The 20,430-nt window shown below is 46.9% G+C and overlaps 7 protein-coding genes across 7 annotated transcripts; 1 reads left to right on the top strand and 6 right to left on the bottom strand.

Annotated features, from left to right (window-relative positions):
- The first annotated feature begins 7 nt into the window (after positions 1 to 7).
- On the top strand, positions 8 to 1,853 carry F4813DRAFT_85105 (uncharacterized protein). Its single transcript, XM_049248961.1, has 2 exons — positions 8 to 282; positions 340 to 1,853. Exon 2 carries the CDS (start codon positions 341 to 343, stop codon positions 1,520 to 1,522), a length of 1,182 nt encoding a protein of 393 aa, XP_049099250.1. The 5' UTR covers positions 8 to 282; position 340; the 3' UTR covers positions 1,523 to 1,853.
- A 660-nt stretch (positions 1,854 to 2,513) lies between these two features.
- On the bottom strand, positions 2,514 to 6,379 carry F4813DRAFT_389873 (uncharacterized protein; the record flags this gene model as incomplete). The annotated part of the gene is made up of 2 exons (XM_049246925.1): positions 2,514 to 3,908; positions 3,959 to 6,379. The coding sequence occupies 2 exons, from the start codon at positions 6,377 to 6,379 to the stop codon at positions 2,514 to 2,516; spliced, it is 3,816 nt and encodes a 1,271-aa protein (XP_049099251.1).
- Positions 6,380 to 6,534: 155 nt separating this feature from the next.
- On the bottom strand, positions 6,535 to 7,680 carry F4813DRAFT_360956 (uncharacterized protein). The gene has a single exon (XM_049243465.1). It carries the CDS (start codon positions 7,296 to 7,298, stop codon positions 7,083 to 7,085), a length of 216 nt encoding a protein of 71 aa, XP_049099252.1. The 5' UTR covers positions 7,299 to 7,680; the 3' UTR covers positions 6,535 to 7,082.
- Positions 7,681 to 11,904: 4,224 nt separating this feature from the next.
- On the bottom strand, positions 11,905 to 14,248 carry F4813DRAFT_360962 (uncharacterized protein). The gene is made up of 6 exons (XM_049243466.1): positions 13,953 to 14,248; positions 13,689 to 13,890; positions 13,614 to 13,639; positions 13,454 to 13,532; positions 13,266 to 13,399; positions 11,905 to 13,206 (listed from the first exon to the last, which is right to left on the bottom strand). The coding sequence occupies exons 1-6, from the start codon at positions 14,190 to 14,192 to the stop codon at positions 12,505 to 12,507; spliced, it is 1,383 nt and encodes a 460-aa protein (XP_049099253.1). The 5' UTR covers positions 14,193 to 14,248; the 3' UTR covers positions 11,905 to 12,504.
- A 210-nt stretch (positions 14,249 to 14,458) lies between these two features.
- F4813DRAFT_360965 (ARF/SAR superfamily) lies at positions 14,459 to 15,463 on the bottom strand. Its single transcript, XM_049243467.1, has one exon. It carries the CDS (start codon positions 15,122 to 15,124, stop codon positions 14,582 to 14,584), a length of 543 nt encoding a protein of 180 aa, XP_049099254.1. The 5' UTR covers positions 15,125 to 15,463; the 3' UTR covers positions 14,459 to 14,581.
- Positions 15,464 to 15,471: 8 nt separating this feature from the next.
- On the bottom strand, positions 15,472 to 17,974 carry F4813DRAFT_360966 (Zn-dependent exopeptidase). Its single transcript, XM_049243468.1, has 5 exons — positions 17,314 to 17,974; positions 17,160 to 17,252; positions 16,863 to 17,099; positions 16,637 to 16,807; positions 15,472 to 16,569 (listed from the first exon to the last, which is right to left on the bottom strand). The coding sequence occupies exons 1-5, from the start codon at positions 17,422 to 17,424 to the stop codon at positions 15,682 to 15,684; spliced, it is 1,500 nt and encodes a 499-aa protein (XP_049099255.1). The 5' UTR covers positions 17,425 to 17,974; the 3' UTR covers positions 15,472 to 15,681.
- A 626-nt stretch (positions 17,975 to 18,600) lies between these two features.
- Positions 18,601 to 20,187, bottom strand: F4813DRAFT_85254 (delta-aminolevulinic acid dehydratase). The gene is made up of 2 exons (XM_049248962.1): positions 19,649 to 20,187; positions 18,601 to 19,592 (listed from the first exon to the last, which is right to left on the bottom strand). The coding sequence occupies exons 1-2, from the start codon at positions 19,889 to 19,891 to the stop codon at positions 18,684 to 18,686; spliced, it is 1,152 nt and encodes a 383-aa protein (XP_049099256.1). The 5' UTR covers positions 19,892 to 20,187; the 3' UTR covers positions 18,601 to 18,683.
- Between the last annotated feature and the right edge of the window lie 243 nt (positions 20,188 to 20,430).

Genomic DNA, 20,430 nt, shown 5'->3' on the forward strand with positions numbered 1-20,430 from the left:
TCGGTCTGTTGTCACCGTGGAATCGTACTGGCAGATGGCGATAAAAGGCGGTAGGATCAGGCACCTCGATGACGACAGTACGATTCACTCCGGCAACGCGTTGATAATTCACACGCCCCGGATCACAGCAACGAGCCTTGCCCTACTACGAAATTTACTTTCCCCGCGCCGGTTTATTTTGAGTTGAATATTTACAATGTCGTCAATCAACTTGGCACAATCACTTGCTCATCATTAACCTCTAAGCTTCTATCGCACGCCGTCTAGGATCTACGTGACAAGGTAAGATGATGTATTTCCCGTGTAGAAAATAACAAATAAACTGAATTCTTATTATAGAATGGGAGGTAATTCCAATCACTCTTCGCCCGGTCGTGGTAGAAGTCGTCACAGAATTCGAAGACCTACTTCTGTCTCCGGGGACGACTCTGCTTCGCCCTCAAAGCACAAGAGACGAGGTCATTCTCAGCCTGCCAAGCAGAATGTTCCCATACCTCGCATAAACATCCAGTCCCCTACACCTCCGCTCTCGGCCTCCAGCTCGGCGCATCACGAGATACTCCAGAATGAGCAAGCTCGACGTATACGCCATTCTCGCGCCCGTGAAACTCTCCGTCCTGCTGACGACGGTAACAAGAACACCAAGGACAAAGATAAGGGAAAGGGGAAGAGCATAAGCAAGGACAGAGATAGAGACAACAGCAAGAGCCGTACTGGTAGCTGTACTCACATCCACCATCATCACTACCACGTCCACAACCATTATCATAAGTACTATATCAACAATGACAAGCAGGTGGGCGAACCTATCCATGATATAAAGCATTCAATCTATCGCCAGCCACCCTTTGACCAGTCAGATCCTCAAGCGGCTATGGATTATCAAGAGGAGCACCATCAAAAACACGTAGAGCAGCACCAAGACCGAGAACAGCAGCGCAAGCAGGAACAGAAGCAATCCCAGCCCTCCTCCCACCACCGTTGCAACAGCAACGGCGTGAACAACCCTGGTCCCTCGCAGCAACGCCCCCATCAGAGCACGCGTTCCCGCTCGACAGCCACGCGGATCCCAGGACCACCACCTCGATATCCATCTCGTCCCCCTCCGCCCGATCCTCACCGCGGCGCCATGGCCGCCGAGCCCGCCGAAGCCTGGCTCCCCCAATCCTTCACCTCCCCCGCCATCTGCACGTTCCCGCACCGCACAAGCATACAGCAAGACGTAAGAAACACCATGGACCAAGCCGACACCTACAGCGCCACAGCCCTAGTAAACGCAGACGAGGAAGCAAGCGCCATCGTCCAGGCCAACTCCCCCCGCTCCTGGACCTCCAGCCCCGCCTCCAGCTCCAGCCGAGCCTCCATCTCCACCCTGACTACCATCTCCCGCGGCGTCGTCTACGGCAGACACACACACAGACGCCGGGAGTCTTGCGAGTCTGAGTCGGGCTCGGGGTCCGTGCGCAGGAAGTCCAAGAAAGGGGGTTTTCGCGCCTGGGTCTCGCGGCATCTGCGGGACTAAGGGGGGGGGGAGTTGTTCGGGTACTTGTAAGTGCGGAACTATAACAAGAAAAGAAGGGAAGAGATTACGAATGTGCGAAGAGGATGTGAAAAGGAAGAAGGAGGGATTATTGGGAGTGAGTGAGCAGATGCAGACATGTATGTCTCTGCATGTACCAATGAATAGGAGTCGAGACTATAGCCCAGCTATCAACCGTGATGTATTATGACAAGGATGTATCCATGAATAAAGGAAAAGAGAAGCAAGTAATCACCACTACGCTAAGCCAATCCCTCTTCCTGACATCCTGACATGTTTATTAGTTTTATTTCTTTCTCTTTCCTTTCCTCACTTCCTATCTTTGTACCGTCGGCCAACCAGCAGGAGACATATCATTCTCATTCATATTCATTCGTGTACAGTATGCGTCAATTTCCTGTCGTCTCGTTCTCTACCTAGCTAGGTACCTAGGATAGCTACCTACATAGATGAACAAGCTAATTGCTATTTTCACATTATCACTTTTCTATACATATCACTTTGGAACAGTTAATGTACAACAATATTCGCTCCATTCAGGCCAACTAACTTTTTTTCACTCAATGTAGCCAGTTCTCATTTTGCTGCAGCATATCCAAGACTAGGCACATATTATAGCATCCAAACAAGATTTCAATCAACGACCCCCCCTTCACCATTCTTCGTATTACGTTCCTTTGCCCAACTTCTACTAGCAACGCAAACGAGTAGAAAAAATGCATGGTATCTAAATAGCCCACCAACCTATCAAGAAAAGTAGTCAAGTAAAAGAGCAACCACCCAATGTCGATGGCAGATATGCGCGTAAGATATCCGTAACAAAATCGAATAATGATCTCGCCATTTAAGAATACGATTTTTAAGCCTGCCACCCTTCATCCCAGCTCTATATTCCCTAGGAAGCGCCCAATGTTTTGAAATGAAATAGCAAGTTTATACACGGAAGATTCGAATGTGAGGGTGTAAAGGTTGATTAATATGCGGTAGATTTCTTGCGGCGTTCGAACATCCGGGAGAATCCGTTGCTCTTGCTTTCGTTCTGGGCAGGACGCGACATGGGCTGTGGTGGCGGCTCGGAATCGCGCAGGAAGCTAGCCAGATCCGACGTACGGGTGTTAGCGGAAACGGCATCCCGTGCTTCGTATTTCTTCATCGGAACACGACCCATCGAGCTGCTAGGAGCGGTTGGTGGTGGTCTGGGATTGCTCCCAAACTTTTCTACCGATGTTGGAATGACAATAGGCGTGTAGCCTTTGCTAGTGCCAGCTCGACTACTCAGAGACCTCGAATCAGCCCCAGATCCTCCTCTGGGGTTTGAAGCTGATCTGATAGAGCTCCCGCCCGATCTCAGACGTGCGATCAAATTTGGCGCACTGGCTTTTTTCTTCGGGATAGCAACGGGTTGAGGCATTGGTTCAGGGGGAGGGGGGTAACTGTTGAGGAAATCGATCAAGCTTTCTTCCTTCTTCGGTTTTGGTAGGGGCATTATATCTGATTCTTCGTCTTCCTCGTCGCTAAAATCAATGGCATAAGGGTCACGGACTCGTCGTTGTGTCCGCTTCGGCATCATATCGTCATCATCAAAGTTATTACCAGAGTACTGCTGTACCTTGCTCACTTTGCTCAAGAGTGCGCTTTGGGAATTCATCGACGACGGAGCTGAAGCCTCCGTAACATTCGTCGATGCCTCGCTATTTCGAATATTTGGAATCACCGCATCGATAGCCTTGCCTCCTACAGCACCAGCCATCTGTAATTGATCCGAGTCCATGGTACTCCGGAAAGGGGCAACGTGACGAGGAATCCGGGGGTTATTCACATTGTTGCTTGGGGGTCCACGTCGAATAAAATCGATAAGATCTGAGTTTTCGCTACCGAGGTTAACTGTAGCATCTCTAGCTTGGAAGTGGGATCGGTTGCTTGAACTAGTCTGCCGGCTATCGATGCTCGCACTCTTTTTCACGTGAGTAGGACCCCTGGGAGCCCGGATAGTCGAAATCGAAGCCGTATGTCCTCTGCTATGCTGAACGCTGCGCTCGACAGGAGGTCCTGTTGATCGAATAAAATTGGCAAAATCTTGCAATGATTCCCCAGGGACTCGCGCTTCCCTCGCTTGCGCGGCCATACCTGATCGACTTTTCGGTGGAATAGAAGCGAGTGCACTTGATATCACTTCGGAAAATTTCCCGGTAAAAGGAATGTCCGTGGGAGGATGGGAAGCTAGAGGATTCGAACTGAGATTAGTCTGTTTCGTAAAGGATGCGGTCCTCTTCCTAGATGAAGACCGTGAGCGCTCAGCATGCCTGGCGTCCTCGCCCCTTTGGAACCTATTAGTTTTAGGACTTCCAGTGTGCTGAGATGAACTAGACTGTATATTCTATTAGCTTTGACTTCATGGCAAGAGGATCAGAGACTTACGTCAATATCACGCATGTTTTCTGGAGTGAGGGTATACTGCAAGGTTTCCTGGCTGTGGATTAGCTGCTCAAAATCGCGAGCTCTATCCTCGGAGCGCCGAGGGCTTCCGTCCTCAGAGGTGCGGAGGGCTTTGAATTTAGCGGACGTGGAAGAAGGCGAGTCGCTTGATATAGAGCGCGGCATCTTTGGTGATTCCGGCGTACCACGCCGGGCAGGTATATTTGACGCAGTATCGTTAGAGCTCGACCGCCCATAAATAGGTCGGTTTGTACTTCTCTCGAGCAGCGTTGGCATTGGTGGGTTCCTCGATGATTTCACGGGAGCCACGGGCTTTTCCTCCAAAGGTGGTTCTGTTGTGGGACTACTCAGAATCGACACCTTAGTGGTGGTGGTTGCTGCAAGTTCGTATACTGCTTGGGAGTGGACGCTTCTCAAAGGACTGGGATTCCGGGCAGGTTGGACTGCCCCAGAACTGGTTTCCTGGGAATCGTCGAATGACCGCTGAAGGATAACGGTATGCTTCTTTTCAGGTGGCGCTACCGAATCATTTTCCTCGACAATGGGAGGGGTAGAAATCCTACGAGCAACCAAAGCAGGGTCCTGGAAATCCATAGAACTCGCTCGTGAACCAGCCGTCGGGCTACGAGGGCTCTGTACCTCAATAATTCGTACCGACCGTATGCTGCTCGTTCTTATAGGCATGAGAGGAGTAGGCCTGCCAGAGTCTGAGGTAGAAGGAGAGGAACTTCTTCCTCCAATAGAAATTCTTGATGAAGTTAATATTTCAGGCTCTTCAGTAAACTCCTCGATTTCGTCCTCTTCAATTTCGGTTAGCGGGACAATGCTACTAGTCCTTGTTGATATCGCAGGTATAATGTCGTTATTGACTGCTGGAATCAGCCCATCTGAGATAACTTTCTGCTCCAACTTTTGGCGAGGTTGCTCATTAACGTTGTCGTATCTGATATCCTTTGTAGAAACGCCATCAATCGTCTTCGCCTCATCTTTGCTTATATCTTTGCTTGTATCTTTGCTTGTATCTTTGCTTGTATCTTTGCTTGTATCTTTGCTTGTATCTTTGCTTGTATCTTTGTGAGGCTGGGTTTCAATTTCGCGACTAGCCCCCGGAGTGGAAGAATACACGGGACGTTTCCGAGAAGGAAGAGACCGTGCGCGCCGAATTGAGTAATTTTTCAGCGAAGCTCGAAGAGACACTAGCCTGTCCTTTGATGAAGGCAATATGATCATGCTCTTCGGTCGGCCAATATCCTTTTCCTCCTCACTTTCCTCGTCGCTATCCGGCAGAGGTACTTCGGCCGGATTCACCTTCGGAATTGACCTCGGGCTGGACTTCTCATGTGTTTTCTCGCCGGCCGTCTCGCCATCTTGCTCTTCATGTACATCAAGCGCAGAGTCCGAATCTCGGGGTGTCCGAAGCAACTGCACGTGGTCTGTTGCAGCGCTCCCGCGTCGTTGGTTGGCCACCCCCGAAGTACTCGAGGAACTACGCGAGAAAGGACGAGAATAGTTAGGCTCTCCGGGCGACCGAATCCTCTTTTTCCAAGCACGCCAAAGCCGGCCGAGAGTTCGATCCAACGCAACACGCTCCATGTCTAATTCCTCAACAACAAGACGTTCAAATAATTCACCGCGTACTCGCGTCCCTTCTTTCAACTCTTTCTCGTACTTGACACGTAGTCGGTTAAAGGCCGCTTGCCCGGCTATGACGAGAACCTGCTCACCCATAAATTCTAGAATCGAAGTCAAGAAAATGGCAACTGCTGGGGATACAACCTCGGACATCATGTCATCCGACTCGCCTCTGAGATGTTCTTGTTCCATATAGCAGTCTTCGTCTTCTTCCTCCATATCACCCAAAGACGAATAAACCATGCATCGTAGTCTCGTTCTTTTCCACACTAGCTCCAGGTCCCAATCGGCAGGTACCTCAGTATTTGGAGATTGTACTAAATCTTCAATTTCATTACCACCCAGGTATTCTCGAAGTTCTTCGTCGGCGTTGTTAATGGCATCTTTAGCAAGTTTCGGTTTTAGTACTTCGCTAACAGCCGGCCGCAGCGCCGATAGTGCAGTAGACTTCGCGACAGAGATTATGTTGAACAAGAGCTGGTCGATAAAATTATTTGCGAGCTGAAGAGCGCCTGGTGAAACCAAGGCAGTCTCTTCCGAAGGCTCAATTCCCATCTGATCGTACCATATCTCAGAATGGCTGTCATGATCATTAGTGACGATTTGCGAAGCAGCAGACGCAGCGATGAACACCGCCTCAGGCGACACAGAGAGAGGCGGAGACATCATGTTGTAGCCAGTCGTAGAAGGGCGGTCGCTCGAGATACTCTGGGTTCTAGAACGAACATGTCGCGAAGAATTCGTGACAGCAATTGAGGAAGAGCTCGACATGGTGGAGTCGGGTGATTGGAAGGTCTCTATCGGAATGTCCGTTGTTACGGCAGACCCCGGGAGGTCGCCCTGACTAGGATGTGACGACAGGTTGAAATGAAGGGCTGCAGACTCGCTGTCTGCAACAAAGGCCCTAGCGGCTTAAAACACAATATTCGAATTATCGAGCGGTAAGAGCTGTAACAATAAGATATTAATGGTAAATTCTTAAAGGAAAAGGGGAAAATAGGTTGTTGGAAGGATTGCACTGAAACGGTGGTCGAAGGGAGATAGAGAGAGAGAGAGAGAGAGAGAGAGAGAGAGAGAGAGAGTACGAAGATCACTAGTAAATCGAACGAATGGAAGCTCGCAGGTGAAACATTCCGCGGGGAGACTGGGGAAACCTAAGCGAGTCAAGATTTGGGTGAAGGCATGTTACAAATGGAAATTATCTCTAGCTTGAGACTTTGGTTCTTCATGAGTCAAGAGTCGTGACAGGACAAGACATGTTAGACAGCTAGTCAAGAGAAACAAAAAGAGAACGGGTGTAAAGGTGTGAGTCTTGATGAGGCCCTAGATCATCAGTGTGATGACATGTAATGTGATGAGAATCATCGTAATCAATTGGAATGAATGAGTAATTTAGATGGTTAGCTGGCCACTGGACCATAAGCAGTGATAATTCCCCGGAGACTGCACAGCCAATTTTTTTATGGTGCTTCCCCTATTCCATGAAAAACATAGTAGAATAAGGCTTCAGAGATGAGAACTGGCCCCTGTCGACAAGGGGGGTTCTCACACGGTTTCTCATATGTGGAAGTGAAAAGAGTAGATCAAGTATGTAGATGATAATACCAGATCTTACGATCCGGGCGTCCGTAAGACCGTAAGAGCCTCCGATGAAGACAATTAAAAGAAGCAAAACATAATTGGCAGACATAGAATCGGCCAACGTACCCTAATATTGATTAGAAAGAAGCGAAAGCGCCACCGGGTAGCTTGGAGATTTCTTCGGGGTTTCTTCGAGTGGAAGTGAAATGTTCTGATAGTTATGTTAAGATGTTATGTTTTTGTTGTAAAGGCGGGAAGACTGATGACGTTTCTCGGGTGTCTAATGTCGGTAATCATCAAGCTACGTGATAAGAAGAGTCGGACGGATGTTGGAGAAGGAAAACATGAACGAAAGCCGGAGGGAGAGAAAGAAAATACAGGCAGATAGACCAAATACGGTTGTTCTACTTTTAGTTTGCCGGCAATGCGCCAGCGTAGGAATTGGAATTAAAATACATTGAAGTAACTTTCTAGGTTAACGATTTTGCGACTGCGACTGCGACTGCGACTTCCATTATTCATTATTACAAGCTACTATGTATGGATGGATGGAAGGCAGGGTACATCCCACCTTGCGATGTACGAATACCACCTACCCTTGTCTTTCATTACCCACACAGCCAGCCTGGGTATTAGGTGTAGTTCGTACCTTCGGTAACACATCACTGCACATCGCCCCATAAAAGCCGGGGCTACGAGAACGTAATAGCGCTAATTTACAGCTACCTAATTCCCTAAGCCGAGCTAAGCTTGGATAAGTTTAGTCTTGGCCCCTGTCAATGTTTTGATGTGTTTGCGTGCAGCTCGCTCCGGGGGAGTCGAAGGAAAAAGGGAAAAAAAATATACATCTAACTAGGTTTATATATGCACCCCTGAACTAGGGTCTAAATCTTCAAAAAAGAAGGTATGTATTGAAGCATTTTAGGCCCCTGCAATGCACATCAGAACGTGCAGGATGTGAATCTATGCCTATCTTTAGGCCTTCCCAATAAGTGTCATTATCGGTATCCAAGATACACTACACATTCGATTTCTTCGTTGTTGTTTTTGATATGTGTATGACAAACATGGACATGAGCAAAACAAATCGACCCGGATAGGCTCCCATAAGGTTTGCGATGACAAGTATACAGATGTTTCAAAAGTTGAACCTCGGAGATTTATCGCGCATGTACAATGCGTGAACGTGCTACGGGTAGGTAGCACGTCTACGAAATGTTTCCCCTTCGCTCCGATGGGGAGGGGGGCTTCCTTTTAACTTATAATTGTCACGTCACAACTTACAAGCTAGTTATGTATAAAGTTTCTAAATATCAAAAAGAGAAATAAGAGGACTAACCTAGACCCTTAAAGGTGGCGGACGAACAGAAACACGCTAAATTTGATATTGCTCAAGGAATGGCGTAACCCACAGTGGAGGCCATGATCTCGTGGGTCGTGTGTGGGAAGTGGATGAACCTACATACTTAATAACCTGTGCCTATTCGAATCCGGGTGGTGATTCCGAACTAGTGTTGCGATGGCACGCGAGAAGTGACAGGGCTGGCGATATGCTAACTACTTACAAAATAATTATCTTACAAAAGAGGCAATTAATACGTACATAACATCTCGGCTGCGCCGTTGGTAAATCGAAAACAAGCATCAATCAAAACCTATATCACCGACTTTAAAGTGGTAAGTTGTATAATATTGCACTGGGGTGAGATGATAACTGCATTAGGGGCTGCGCCGTCATCAAACATGTACAGAATGCAACAGAGGTATTCTTGAAGGCACAGTCAGACATCTTCTGATGGCCAAAGACACGAGATGGCCTTGTATTTCTCGACTAACATCCTTCGAACGATATTGTTCCTTTCTATATCAGTTTATCAGTTCTACAGTCTACTGGCGTCACGGCATCTACTATGTACCTAGAACACCACGCAAATAAGATGCGGAAGGATACCTAGGCTTTAAGCTCCAAGCTCCGTCCAAGTTTCGTAGGATGTAGGATTGCAATGCTGGCCCGGTTTTTCAAAACATGTCTCTTAACGCAACCCCGGAGCTTGCTGACTGCAACCTATCTGACGTACAGCCGACCATATATCGGCTGTGATATTTATGTCCACCGCGTGCTACAGGTTTGCCGATCTAGAACACCTAACCTAGCTAGCAAGCAGGATTTGCTGAATCCTTCACCGCAAGGTCTACCTACTTGCATTTGAACTACCTATCCATCCTGCCATCGAAAACAGCATACTATGTTGTAAAATGATAAGTCGCATATTTTCGGTCCGTCTTAATGCGTACGTGCTATTTATTCCAACAACAAACGCATGCTATACATATTCACTCGCAGAATTAAAGCGTCTTAAGCCAAGAGTATGTAATGGCAGGCTCCGGTACGATCTTCCATAAATACCTATGCATAGGGCAGTATATGCATAGGGCAGTACGGTAAGACTTAAAGCGCACGGCCACCGAACGATCCGACTTCTTCTTAATGAACTATGTCCCCATTATCTTGTAATCGGTCATTAACCCCATCTTTAGATGGACGGTGCTTATTGCAGCGTGCCATTCTCAATCCTTCCAAGCCACCGTTCTGCACTTTGCCACAACAACCAACGGATGCTTACTGCATTGAAGGCATATTGCCAACTGCTATGAGTTGGGGCAAACCCCAACATGTCGACCGTCGTTTACAACCACGTAAGATCTACGATAGGCTGCGCCCGACTGATCTACGTATGTATATCCCTAGTGTCGATCCCAACTACGATAAATCAATTCCACAGATGTCTCACACATAATGCATAATGTTACATAACGTTGCTTTAGGTATTTCATCGTTGGGGGCTAGATGTCATATACATACCAAGAATGTTAACCTTGGAAGAATAACGACAGCGAGGGCTGTTGAAAGCCGCAGCCCGCTGTCCGGCTAGAACCCTGACACGGACACGCTTCGTAAGCGGCCGGGCCGGACACTTACGCAAGCTTCCTACCGATCCGACCGATCCGTTTCGGAGATGCGTAGGTATATACCAACCAATGAGTGCATATCAACCTCCAAAAGCCAGTCAATCCTTTCGGGGCTTACGGTATAAGTGGTCTGACAGCTCTCTTTTCCAGGAACCTGGTAACTAAAGCACCTTACCCAGAGAAACTCTCGAGTATCTGCCTGGCCACTGTAACACTAGATATATATTTTAAATAGTGTCGTATGATTGAGTAATAAAGAATACCGGTAGTAATATATATCAAGTTAACTATTAAACGCCAGTCATATTAAGCTTGCCCAATATATTCCTGATCGCTTATATTTGATACTCTGTAAGATTGCTATTCGAGCATCATTACAAACTAGTATATTATTACTTTTATACGAAGTTCAGAAAACTTCTTTCCCAGTTTGTGGATTATATCATACCATTTAGGATACGCATGTTGCTATCGGAGAAGTGCTTAAGACGGAATGTTTAGATGACGTGTAATACATTCCAACGCCTAGTACATATACTCGGCCGTCGAATCACCATTGATTGAGCTTTAGGTACCTAGGACAAGGCTAGTTTCTAATAGCGCACCAGGTACTCGGAACCTAGGGCTGGATTATTATAAGGACAATATCTGCCAGCAAGATTACCTGACCACGACGTAAAGGGGCATACCTATTAGGTACAACAGCGACTCCTCAACTGCAGCCTCCCGACGACCAACGGCCTCATGTAAGTACTGTGTCACGTTGAATCATTTCCACCACCTGGCTATCTCGCACCACGTCTTCCGAAACAATAGGACGATTATTCCCTCGACGGGTATCTCAGATAGGCATTGGCCGGGCCACCAGCCACGCATTACAGCATCCTTCCATGCATCTTCGACGCAAGCCGGCTTCGAGCATGGGCTACCCGACGCACGATTCCTCGCGGCGGGATTATAGCCCTGCACGTAGCCATATTATTACCTTGTCCCAGCGTGTCTTGCCTCGTACCTAGCCTGTTGTCGGACCTGCTCGCGTTTTGGGGGTTCTCGTGGATGTAGAACATCAACGCAGTGCTACGATAGTTGAGGGGGTCAGGTAGAGGTATAGCAATGTTTCTTTAAAAAGAAGTTCGTCACTAACATGTACTTCTCCCCGCGGAATGCTGCCTTGTCCTTGTTTTTGGCTTAGGGGCCATTTGGAACCCAAACTTGAGGACTAGTAAGTGGACTTGAGTCACTTATGAAAATTTGGGGGCTCCACTGCCTGTCTATGCGCGTAATAGATGTAGCGGTGCCTTTATTGGCTATTGGATGTATACAAGTCATTTATCTGTTCCCAATCCCGTCTTGGGGTGGCTTGCGGCTGAATGCTTATTTCATGCATATGTATACCCTTTAGAATACATGCCTTGTATGTAGTCAAGTATTGTACAGTGCTGCCACTTACCTTGAGAACAGCAAACGAAGATGAGACATTGTCATAATAGCCCGCGTTGTCACCCTCGCTAGCTAGATTTTTTTAAATTTTATATATAGGTATACCTGCCACTATCCTTGCCACCTCTCTTACCAACTCTTCAGCCACATGCTACTTGTTCGATACATGGATTTAAGAGTAAGTAGTTATTATGTTGATAGACATTTTAGTCCTATTAAACACATATTAAAGTCATAATCCGCCCCCCCTGTCATAGCACGGAGACCAAGTATTGAGGTAGAATATAAATTATATTAAATATAATGCTACCGTGAGAAATGGGCCACTAGTGCTCACTTCTATATGCCGACCTAACCCTTTAACCCCGGTAGCCCCTCTCTAAGGTATCATCGACGAAGATATAAACAACATTAGAAGATGAGATATTAACAGTGATTACGTAAATACCCTTTTGTCAATGACCCAACGAGTTGCTTCGTCGCATATCTTCACATGTCCCTTTAACTAAATACATATACTAGCTTATATAATAGGAGAAAAGACTAAATTAACTGTATAGCTAAGCTTTCACCGAAGGCCCTAGAGAAGCCCGTGGAAGTTGGAAGTGGTCTGTTTGTCATAAAGTTTTATGAGAGGATGTTTCTCCTCGACAGGCAGTGCATAATTGTGTGTATTCAAATCTCTGTTAAACCTTGTACTACCTAAGGGAGTAATTTGACCTTTTATCGTACTCCATTGCAGCGGCGGCGGCGGTGTTATTTGGGTTCCCTTTGGCCTTGTCATGAGGGTGAGAAGAGGTGGAAGTCGAAGGCATAGTTTTAGGTTGGTCAACTGGATGATGATGGTCATATTGATGATATTACGTATTTTATTCATAAAAATGACTTTTCATTCCTTTGATCCTTTATTCCCATCGTGTCCCTGTAGAATCCTCTGATGGTCTACGTTTAGGACGTCCCGTTGAAGAAGCTTTTGATGAAGGGAATAGTCTTCTATTGAGAGGAAGTTCTCTTTCGGAGGTCCCAGGAAGTCTTGTTGAAGGGCGTCTTGATGGGGGGCTTCCTACTGAAGACTCGGGGGGTTCTGTGGGCGGCCTTACCATAGGATGTCTTACTGAAGGACTTGGTATTGAAGGGCGTCTTGAAGGAGGCGCGTCTGCAGGACGTACTGTTGAAGGGCGTCTTGAAGAGGGCGTGTCTGCAGGACGTACTGGTGTACCTCCTACTGAAGGAGCTCCTGTCGAAGGAGCTGAGGTTGACCAATCATCAGTCAGATCGCCATCATCATCAGTTGGAGCGTCATTTATAATGGCCCTCCATGTTAATAAAATGAAATCGTCTTGTTCTTCTGGAGCGTCGCCGTAAACTTCTGGCGTTTGTTTCAAGCCTCTTAATCCAACCCGAAGTAAAGCGTTCAAAGAAGGGCGGGCACTAGCATTTTCTGACATACAAGCGCAGACTGCGGTGCACAGCGCATGATCAACGCCCGTCGGGGTTGGGATGAGGGCGGTGGCTTCGGTTCTATATCTTCTGCCATTCCACGTATAAAAAGGCTCGTCAGCCGTCGAGTCGCGCCCACGGTTCAGGTTAATGACGCCAAGCATTATCTGTCAAGCCGTTAGTCTATAACTACTTAAGAACTGGCATATTTAGTGCAAATACGTACTTGCCCAATGTCATAGACATTTTGATTGTCTGCATCTTCAGATGGGGGATATTGTTCTGTGCCGCCAAAGTCGATAAGTTTTAGTATTGGTGTAAATCCATGCTCATCATCTTGAGGAGGCTCTCCAAGAAGTACTATACTCATGTTAGCGAGTTTACCACCGTATCTAGCCTGGGTAATCAATATACTGTTGCCTTGATGGAGGTCACCATGTACTATTCCTGATAATTCTACGTCTCTTTGTACTTCTTCGCCAGAATCGGGCCACTTAAACCTAAGGATCAGCACCGAATGGTAGATACTTACCTACGTAAGGGAAGTAGGTTCGATATCATAGATGTCACTTACGGCCATAGCTATACAGCACCTCACCACTACGCGTTTGATTAGCCTAATATTATAATACTATATCAAATGACTCACAGCATGTGAAAAACCTCCAAAGGAGACGATTCGGCAACCTTACTCCTCTTCCTATCATTATTCTTGACTTCGTAATAAACGAACGAAGCTCCCCATACTCCAGCCATTCCAATATGATCCAATCTCTTCGATCCACTCTGCCGCTTAAAGGATTGTCTGGTATATTAATAAGCCGTACTATATGCAAATTATCTTGCAGTGCCTAGTTTATTTTATGATATTAGTTTTAATATCACTTGAAATTTAATTCTTGAAAGTGCAAACCTCAAGGTGTTTTCTCTCGGCTGCTAAATTGGTCCTCGAACCCCTAGCTCCGTTGATGTGTTTAACTACAATGTTTTCTAAACCCGGGAGTGTCGGGTCCTTGATTTGAACTCGCATCGTAAACCCATATGATCCATTAGCAATAAGCCCTATGGTTTGAAATCGTCGGTCCTTTGCAAAGGCATTTTTAAGTGATGTGGCCTTGTTTTGTACCGCGCTACCCAGTCCGACATTTGCCATGTTTATAATATGATTTTGCTAACGATTGAGATATAGGATTTGAGGTGTTGGTTACCTAGTTATATGAAAAGAAAAAAAAATGGCATTGGTTTATATACCTCATGTACGTATCACTTGTATACTCGTTTTACTGTTCCTGTTCCGGCGGCATTGATCAAAGAACTTTAAGGCCCCTTTCTTGAGGCAACTCTTTTGCGTAGTAGAATAGTCTTATCTCTCCGCTTTAGCCGTAACGCATGGCCCATGACATTATACTTATAACGGTGCCAAGTTGTAAAATTAAAGTAAAAATATTTATTATTAATTAAAAAGAATTATAGTTAGAAAGGTACCTAAGTTATATCAAATCGAATCTTTAGTTTGAGGCTATTTAAGATAACGCCATGCTTTTAAATGGATTGGGCGAGCCAGCGCAGACCTTCTCCGTATCCCTGCTTCTCAGCTACGGAACACATAAAAAACCCGACGTTGTTACGTAGGATGTTGTCAAGACCTAGCTGAAAACGAAGTTCGACATCTGATACAGCGTTGGGGTGGTCGATCTTATTTCCTAGCACTAGAAAAGTAACATTGGCTAACTCCTCTTTGGCAAGGAGGGCCCATAGCTCGGCTTTAGCTTCCGCGAAGCGCCCAGGATCCGTGGCGTCGACGACAAATATAATTCCGGTAACTTCTGGGAAGTAATCCCTCCAAAGTCGTCTGGCTTGCTGGTGACCCCCAAGGTCGAACGCGGTACACACAGCATTGTCGATTCTGAACTCCTCTGAAGTTGGATGTCGAGTGGGCTCTAGAGCCGCAAGACGATCGGCTATAAGTCTATACAGCAATGTTGACTTACCAGAGTTGTCGAGTCCAAGAAGAAGCAGCTTTGCTTTCTTGTCGAGAAAGCCAAGTGAGATCAAGGCTTCACGGATCCAATCAATGAACTCCATGATATCACAAGAAATATTTTAGGTAGTATTAGAGAGGCAATATTTGAAAGAGAAAGGGCAAATAAGGTCCTTGTTGCTGGAAGGTTATTTTAGCTCTCCGAGATGATTGAATAGCACATCATCTTATACTCTATGGCTGATGGGGACATCAAAGGCTTTGTTTGTTCCCCGTCCAATATCAATATCCAAGATCAAATACTACACGTCTGAAAATAAAACAGGAAAGACAGTATATATTTGGTAACAACAGACTCCGGAAACTTTCAGCGGCTGTATGATAAAACCTCTTGGTTGTAACCTCACTCTTAGGGCGAATTTCCGAGTTGTAAATTCATACGATATATTAACAAACACCTATATTGATGGCATATTGTTCCAGCACGTTTGATATTAAGTTTCACCGTATACTTTTCATGAGTTTTTTTATAGTCAAATATCAGTTAGGGTCATTGTCCTAGAATAGTGTCCTTGATAATTGTCAATAGGTAAGCCATTATATTTAAAGTTGGAATAGCTTCTACCAAAAGATGGCCCCTCTATAGTCCTGTTATAACCTCTTAATAGGCTCGTTTTCCACCCTTGGACTTCGCAAACTTCCTCGGGTAGCCTGACGACCTCCTGGTCAACGACGTGACATTGCGTGTCGGGAAGCCTTCCCAGCTAGTGCCATACGTCGCGACCGCATGGGCAATGCCCCGGCCCGTCGCCTGGAAGGCTTCGAGGCTGAGGTTTGTCACGTTATCTTTGGCCGTGTGGTAATTCGGGTCGTACAAGATACCCGCCGTACCGCCGAACATCACGACCTCCTCGTCGGTCTTAATACCATCCGCACCGGTATCCAAGCCTCCGCACGGCACACCCTTGTCTAGGAAAGGCCCGTAGTCGCTCCGTCCGTTGAATTCAGATCCTACGAAGGGCAGGCCTTCCGACTTGTACCAGTCCTCAAATAGCTTCTCGGCCTGGGCAGACCCAGCAGGACCAGACAGGTTGAAGGAGCTGCCATCGCCATCGTAGATGCCGAGCACGTAGTTTGGCGAGGCAATCATATCGAAGTTAAGGTATAGCCGAACCTTGTCGAGCTCCGAGGCCGCGGTGACATTGACATAGTGCTCCGACCCCAGCAGACCCTCCTCCTCAGCCGTCCACCATGCGAAACGCACCTGGTTATTGGTGCGCCAGCGTGCGAGCTGCTTAGCGACAGTTAGCAGCCCGCATGAGCCGCTGCCGTTGTCGTTGATGCCCGGGCCAGCCTCAACAGAGTCGCTGTGCGCGCCTAGGAACAACACGTTATCGGCGTCGCCGTGCTTGGAGCTAGCGACTACGTTGTAGCTCGTCGTGTTGGCAATGTACTGCCAGAATTCGCCTGAGGAAGTCAATTCGACGTTGCTCTCGAGCTGTTCGACGAGGCGTAGACCGTCTGCTCGCGAGATACCACCGACTGGGATCTGTGTTTCTGAGTTTAGTTTTGCTATGGTCTTGTAAGTATGATTTGGGTTGTATGTAAATCCTTACTAGATCATTCAGGCCACCAAGTGTCCCGCCCGCGACACCAACGTCCGCGTTGTTGTAAATGATAGCACCGATAGCACCTTTCTCCCCGGCGAGGGTGATCTTTTGAACAAAGGTACAGTCGCCTCGAGCGATTAGAGCGACGACTCCGTTTAAGGAGTCTGGATGGTCTTCCTGAGTATATAATTAGAGATCGGTATTCTCAAACAAAGGCTATATAGAAACTTACGGCATTGCAGCCAAGATTGGCTACGGAAACCAATGGCGTATCCGTCCAAGTCCCGTTATTGCCGAATGAGAATTCCCCAGCTTCGAGCGTCTCGCCATTGACTGACAGGGACGCACTGGACTGGAGAGTCACCTCTGTTGTGAACTCCTGTAGCTCGACGTTGTAATAGTCGCCCAACGAATTGAGCTGCTCGACGAAGTAGTTGACGCTGTTTAGATGACCTTCAGTGCCGTGGACCTGATTGGCCGAATTTATTAGTAGAATATTCTCTTTCTCACAGAAGAGTGCATGACATACTCGGTTTCGTCTCGAAGTTGAATAGGCTATATCTTCCAAGTCCTGCGCGCAACCCAGCAGGTCGTCTATGAGAATAGAGTCCACCAGAGCTTTCTATTTGACTATTAGCATTGTATCGATTTGGTTGATATCGGTAGCGTCTATATTTTCTTACATCCTGGACCAACGGGAGCCCACGTTTCGCCCTTCTGATGGGTTCTGCGCTACTGGTGGAGGCGAGCAGGTTCACTGCCGTGAAGACTACGCCAGAGCTTGGGACCTTCATGGCTCCTTAACGAGTGTAAGTATTATCAAGGGAGCAATAAATGACACTATACCTGAGCGAACGATAGGTATGAGCGTGACGCAAGCAAGTAGGCGTACCACCAGCAGTACGGAACGGTAAAGGGAAGCATAGGCACCTATATATAAGAGGGACGGATAACAATTTCTATTCCTGGCTATGTACCTGAACTATGCAACCCAAGATCGTATCCGTACCCGCGTTGCCAACTCTGGATCGTGGTCCGCTAACGATAAGAACAGTAGTGTATGTAGCGGCTCGAGTGTTTCCAGCACCATGGTATGACACGCCCCACGCGATATGGCCTCAGTTTCGCCAAGGCGTAGCATTGGGCATTGCATTACCTTCCTTATCTAGGGCTGCCAAGAAGAGCTACGCGGGACAAGAAGCTTGGTTTTAGAAGAGATTACGAGTTCTACTCTATATATTTGTTGGAGAAATTCGTGATGCTTCTGTAGGTAGTATCGAAGAGAAATAAATGTTACGATTGACCGGTTTGTGCCCAGGGACGCGATATCGTCCATAACGCTGCTGATGCCGACACCTATAAAAATGACTTCTAGAGCTTATAAAATATAAACAGTTCGATTATCAGGCACTTATTAAGGTATGATTCACGCTAGCGATGGCATTTCCCATTTCCGGCACGGCGGTATTACACCGAAAGTCCAGAATAGGGCCAAGTCTGCAATTTCGTTTGCCCCAATGCCAAGTTGTTAGCGATTACAACAAGGTAAGGGTATATGATGTGAGTTTGATAATACAGATTTGTGGATGGAGATCGGGACTATCAACATTGATTAAATTACATTTATTATTTATTACTTGAGATATGGCATGTGCATGGCTGTTAATGAAAACGAGTAGGGCGCCTGGATGTCTGGATGAATGCCATGTATGTAGCTGGACGTTATTAGGAGTTTACTTGGAAGGATATAATAAAATTATAGGTTGGCTTGCTTCGATGAATGGATTGGTTATGCAATGTAGAATCATAACAAAAGAAAAAAAAAACCCTTTTCACAGAGTGGTTGACTGCCATTTCTATAACAAAAGTGTATTCATACACATTTGACTGAATTTTGGTATTGTCTACCTTCGAAAACAGCGCAGGCAAATCTATATACGTCATGTCGTTCTCGCTCTCATGATATGCATAACCTATGCTTCTGTAAACGCCATTTAACTCCAGCAATAAACACGTGATGGTCCTCTCGTCCACTCGTCTATTAGGAAGTGGCTTAATTATCTAACCAGTCGAGGAATTCAGGAGTGAAGTAGCTGATGATGATCGTAGCGCCAGCTCGGAGTATCCCCTCGGTGACTTCGAACGCCATCGTCTTAAGATCGAATACTCCGGCCTTCGCAGCGGCGTGCACCATCGCGAACTCTCCACTAACGTGGTAGGCAGCGATAGGAAGATCCCTGCCTAGCTCCTTCGCGTCACTAATAATGTCAAGGTACTGGGCGGCCGGCTTCACCATGATAATGTCGGCTCCCTCGCCAATGTCTCTGACTATGGCTCGTCGGGCAAGCCCACGCCCTCCAGGTGGCAGCTGGTAACATCTTCGGTCGCCAAATGAAGGTGCCGAACCAGCGGCATCCCTGAAGGGACCGTAGAGACAACCGGAGAATTTGGCGGCGTATGACATTAATAGAGTCTTATGCGCAATTCCCTCCTCGATGAGCTTAAGTTTAATAGCCCGAATACGGCCATCATTCATATCGGATGGTGCTACGCAGTGGGCACCGGCTTGGGCGTAGGCAATGGCAACGTCGGAAATTCGATCCACCGACAATTGATTGTTCAAGGTGGCGTCGTCTCTCAGGATTCCACAATGACCATGGGAGGTGTACTCGCAGAGGCAGACATCAACAACGATAAATAGGTGAGGAAATCGTTGTCGTAACAATCGGATACCCTGGATGACCGGGCCCTTTGGATCGTCGGCAGCAGTCGCCAATGCATCTTTGGAACCAGGTTTGAGTGGGACCCCGAAAAGGATGACCGACCGGAGACCTTTTCGTACCAATGGTTCTAGAAATGGGATTAATTTGTTGACACCGCGGCGGCATTGGCCCGGTAAAGAAGGGATAAGAGTTTCGTCGTCCTCGATGTCTGAAATGAAGAGAGGGTAGATCAACATTGACTATATCCTGCTGTTAGTCCTTGAAGCTCTCATCTCGCTGGAATATGTTGGCTAACCTTAGTCAATTGTCGTTCAGCTTGCCATGATCTAGCAAGAGGATGGTGGTAACCGCCATGAAGTTGACTAGAAATATCGCCGGCAATGCTCACGCTGGTGGCTGCCGTACTCGTGTAGGACATAGCCCTCGAGATATGGGAAGCTCGGTCGTCGATAGTAGAGGCTGAAGCGGTGGCCCGAGGTTGACGTGGCGTTATTCCATCGCGAATGGCGAGATCATGAACGAGATTGGAGAAGGACATTTTGCCAGAACTACGTAATCCCAATGAAGGATGAAAGAATTGGCAATATCGTCGACCGACTAGCTTGACTTATGAAGTGTAGGAGAGTAATGCGACTCGGAGGTATGACAGAAGTAGAGAGGATTGGCTGGACTAGGTAATAAGAGAATGAAGTCTGTCCGAGTCGAAGTCCAGCTGCGAAGGCCGACGATGTAGAAAATGCCGTTTGGGAAAAGAGGAAGAATAACAGACTAAGTTGTGGCCAAGATGGCTAAGTGGAAGAAGGGTACTTAAGAAAAGTAATTCGGGAAACAGTAAGTTTGCGACGGAGTTCACGGCCGCTCTGGATGCAGTTGCGAAATTCGCTGCGAATGAATTTTTGCCCCTTCGGACCTGGTCGTCTATGTAGATTCTAACCTAGTGGGGTGCCTCGGAAGGTACCTATTTTTAAATACCTGATACAGTGTAGTTCGCACGTACCTTGTAAGTACTTGTCATCTAGTATAGCTTCCTAAAGGTACCTAACCTAGTAATTGACGATATCAGAACTTATCTAAAAT

Source organism: Daldinia decipiens, assembly GCF_022478715.1.
Source record: "Daldinia decipiens strain CBS 113046 unplaced genomic scaffold F4813scaffold_18, whole genome shotgun sequence".
NCBI classification, from domain to species: Eukaryota; Fungi; Ascomycota; class Sordariomycetes; order Xylariales; family Hypoxylaceae; genus Daldinia; species Daldinia decipiens.

Coding starts and splice junctions, on each gene's coding strand:
- F4813DRAFT_85105 (XM_049248961.1), top strand. CDS start 341: ATGGGAGGTAATTCCAATCACTCTTCGCCCGGTCGTGGTAGAAGTCGT.
- F4813DRAFT_360956 (XM_049243465.1), bottom strand. CDS start 7,298: ATGTCTGCCAATTATGTTTTGCTTCTTTTAATTGTCTTCATCGGAGGC.
- F4813DRAFT_360962 (XM_049243466.1), bottom strand. CDS start 14,192: ATGGCAAATGTCGGACTGGGTAGCGCGGTACAAAACAAGGCCACATCA. Junction 13,640..13,688: donor TTGGAGGTTTTTCACATGCT/GTGAGTCATTTG, acceptor TCAAACGCGTAG/TGGTGAGGTGCTGTATAGCT. Junction 13,207..13,265: donor ATGTCTATGACATTGGGCAA/GTACGTATTTGC, acceptor ACGGCTTGACAG/ATAATGCTTGGCGTCATTAA.
- F4813DRAFT_360965 (XM_049243467.1), bottom strand. CDS start 15,124: ATGGAGTTCATTGATTGGATCCGTGAAGCCTTGATCTCACTTGGCTTT.
- F4813DRAFT_360966 (XM_049243468.1), bottom strand. CDS start 17,424: ATGAAGGTCCCAAGCTCTGGCGTAGTCTTCACGGCAGTGAACCTGCTC. Junction 16,808..16,862: donor CCAATCTTGGCTGCAATGCC/GTAAGTTTCTAT, acceptor TTATATACTCAG/GAAGACCATCCAGACTCCTT. Junction 16,570..16,636: donor TTGGTGGCCTGAATGATCTA/GTAAGGATTTAC, acceptor TCAGAAACACAG/ATCCCAGTCGGTGGTATCTC.
- F4813DRAFT_85254 (XM_049248962.1), bottom strand. CDS start 19,891: ATGTCCTTCTCCAATCTCGTTCATGATCTCGCCATTCGCGATGGAATA. Junction 19,593..19,648: donor CTGAACGACAATTGACTAAG/GTTAGCCAACAT, acceptor AGCAGGATATAG/TCAATGTTGATCTACCCTCT.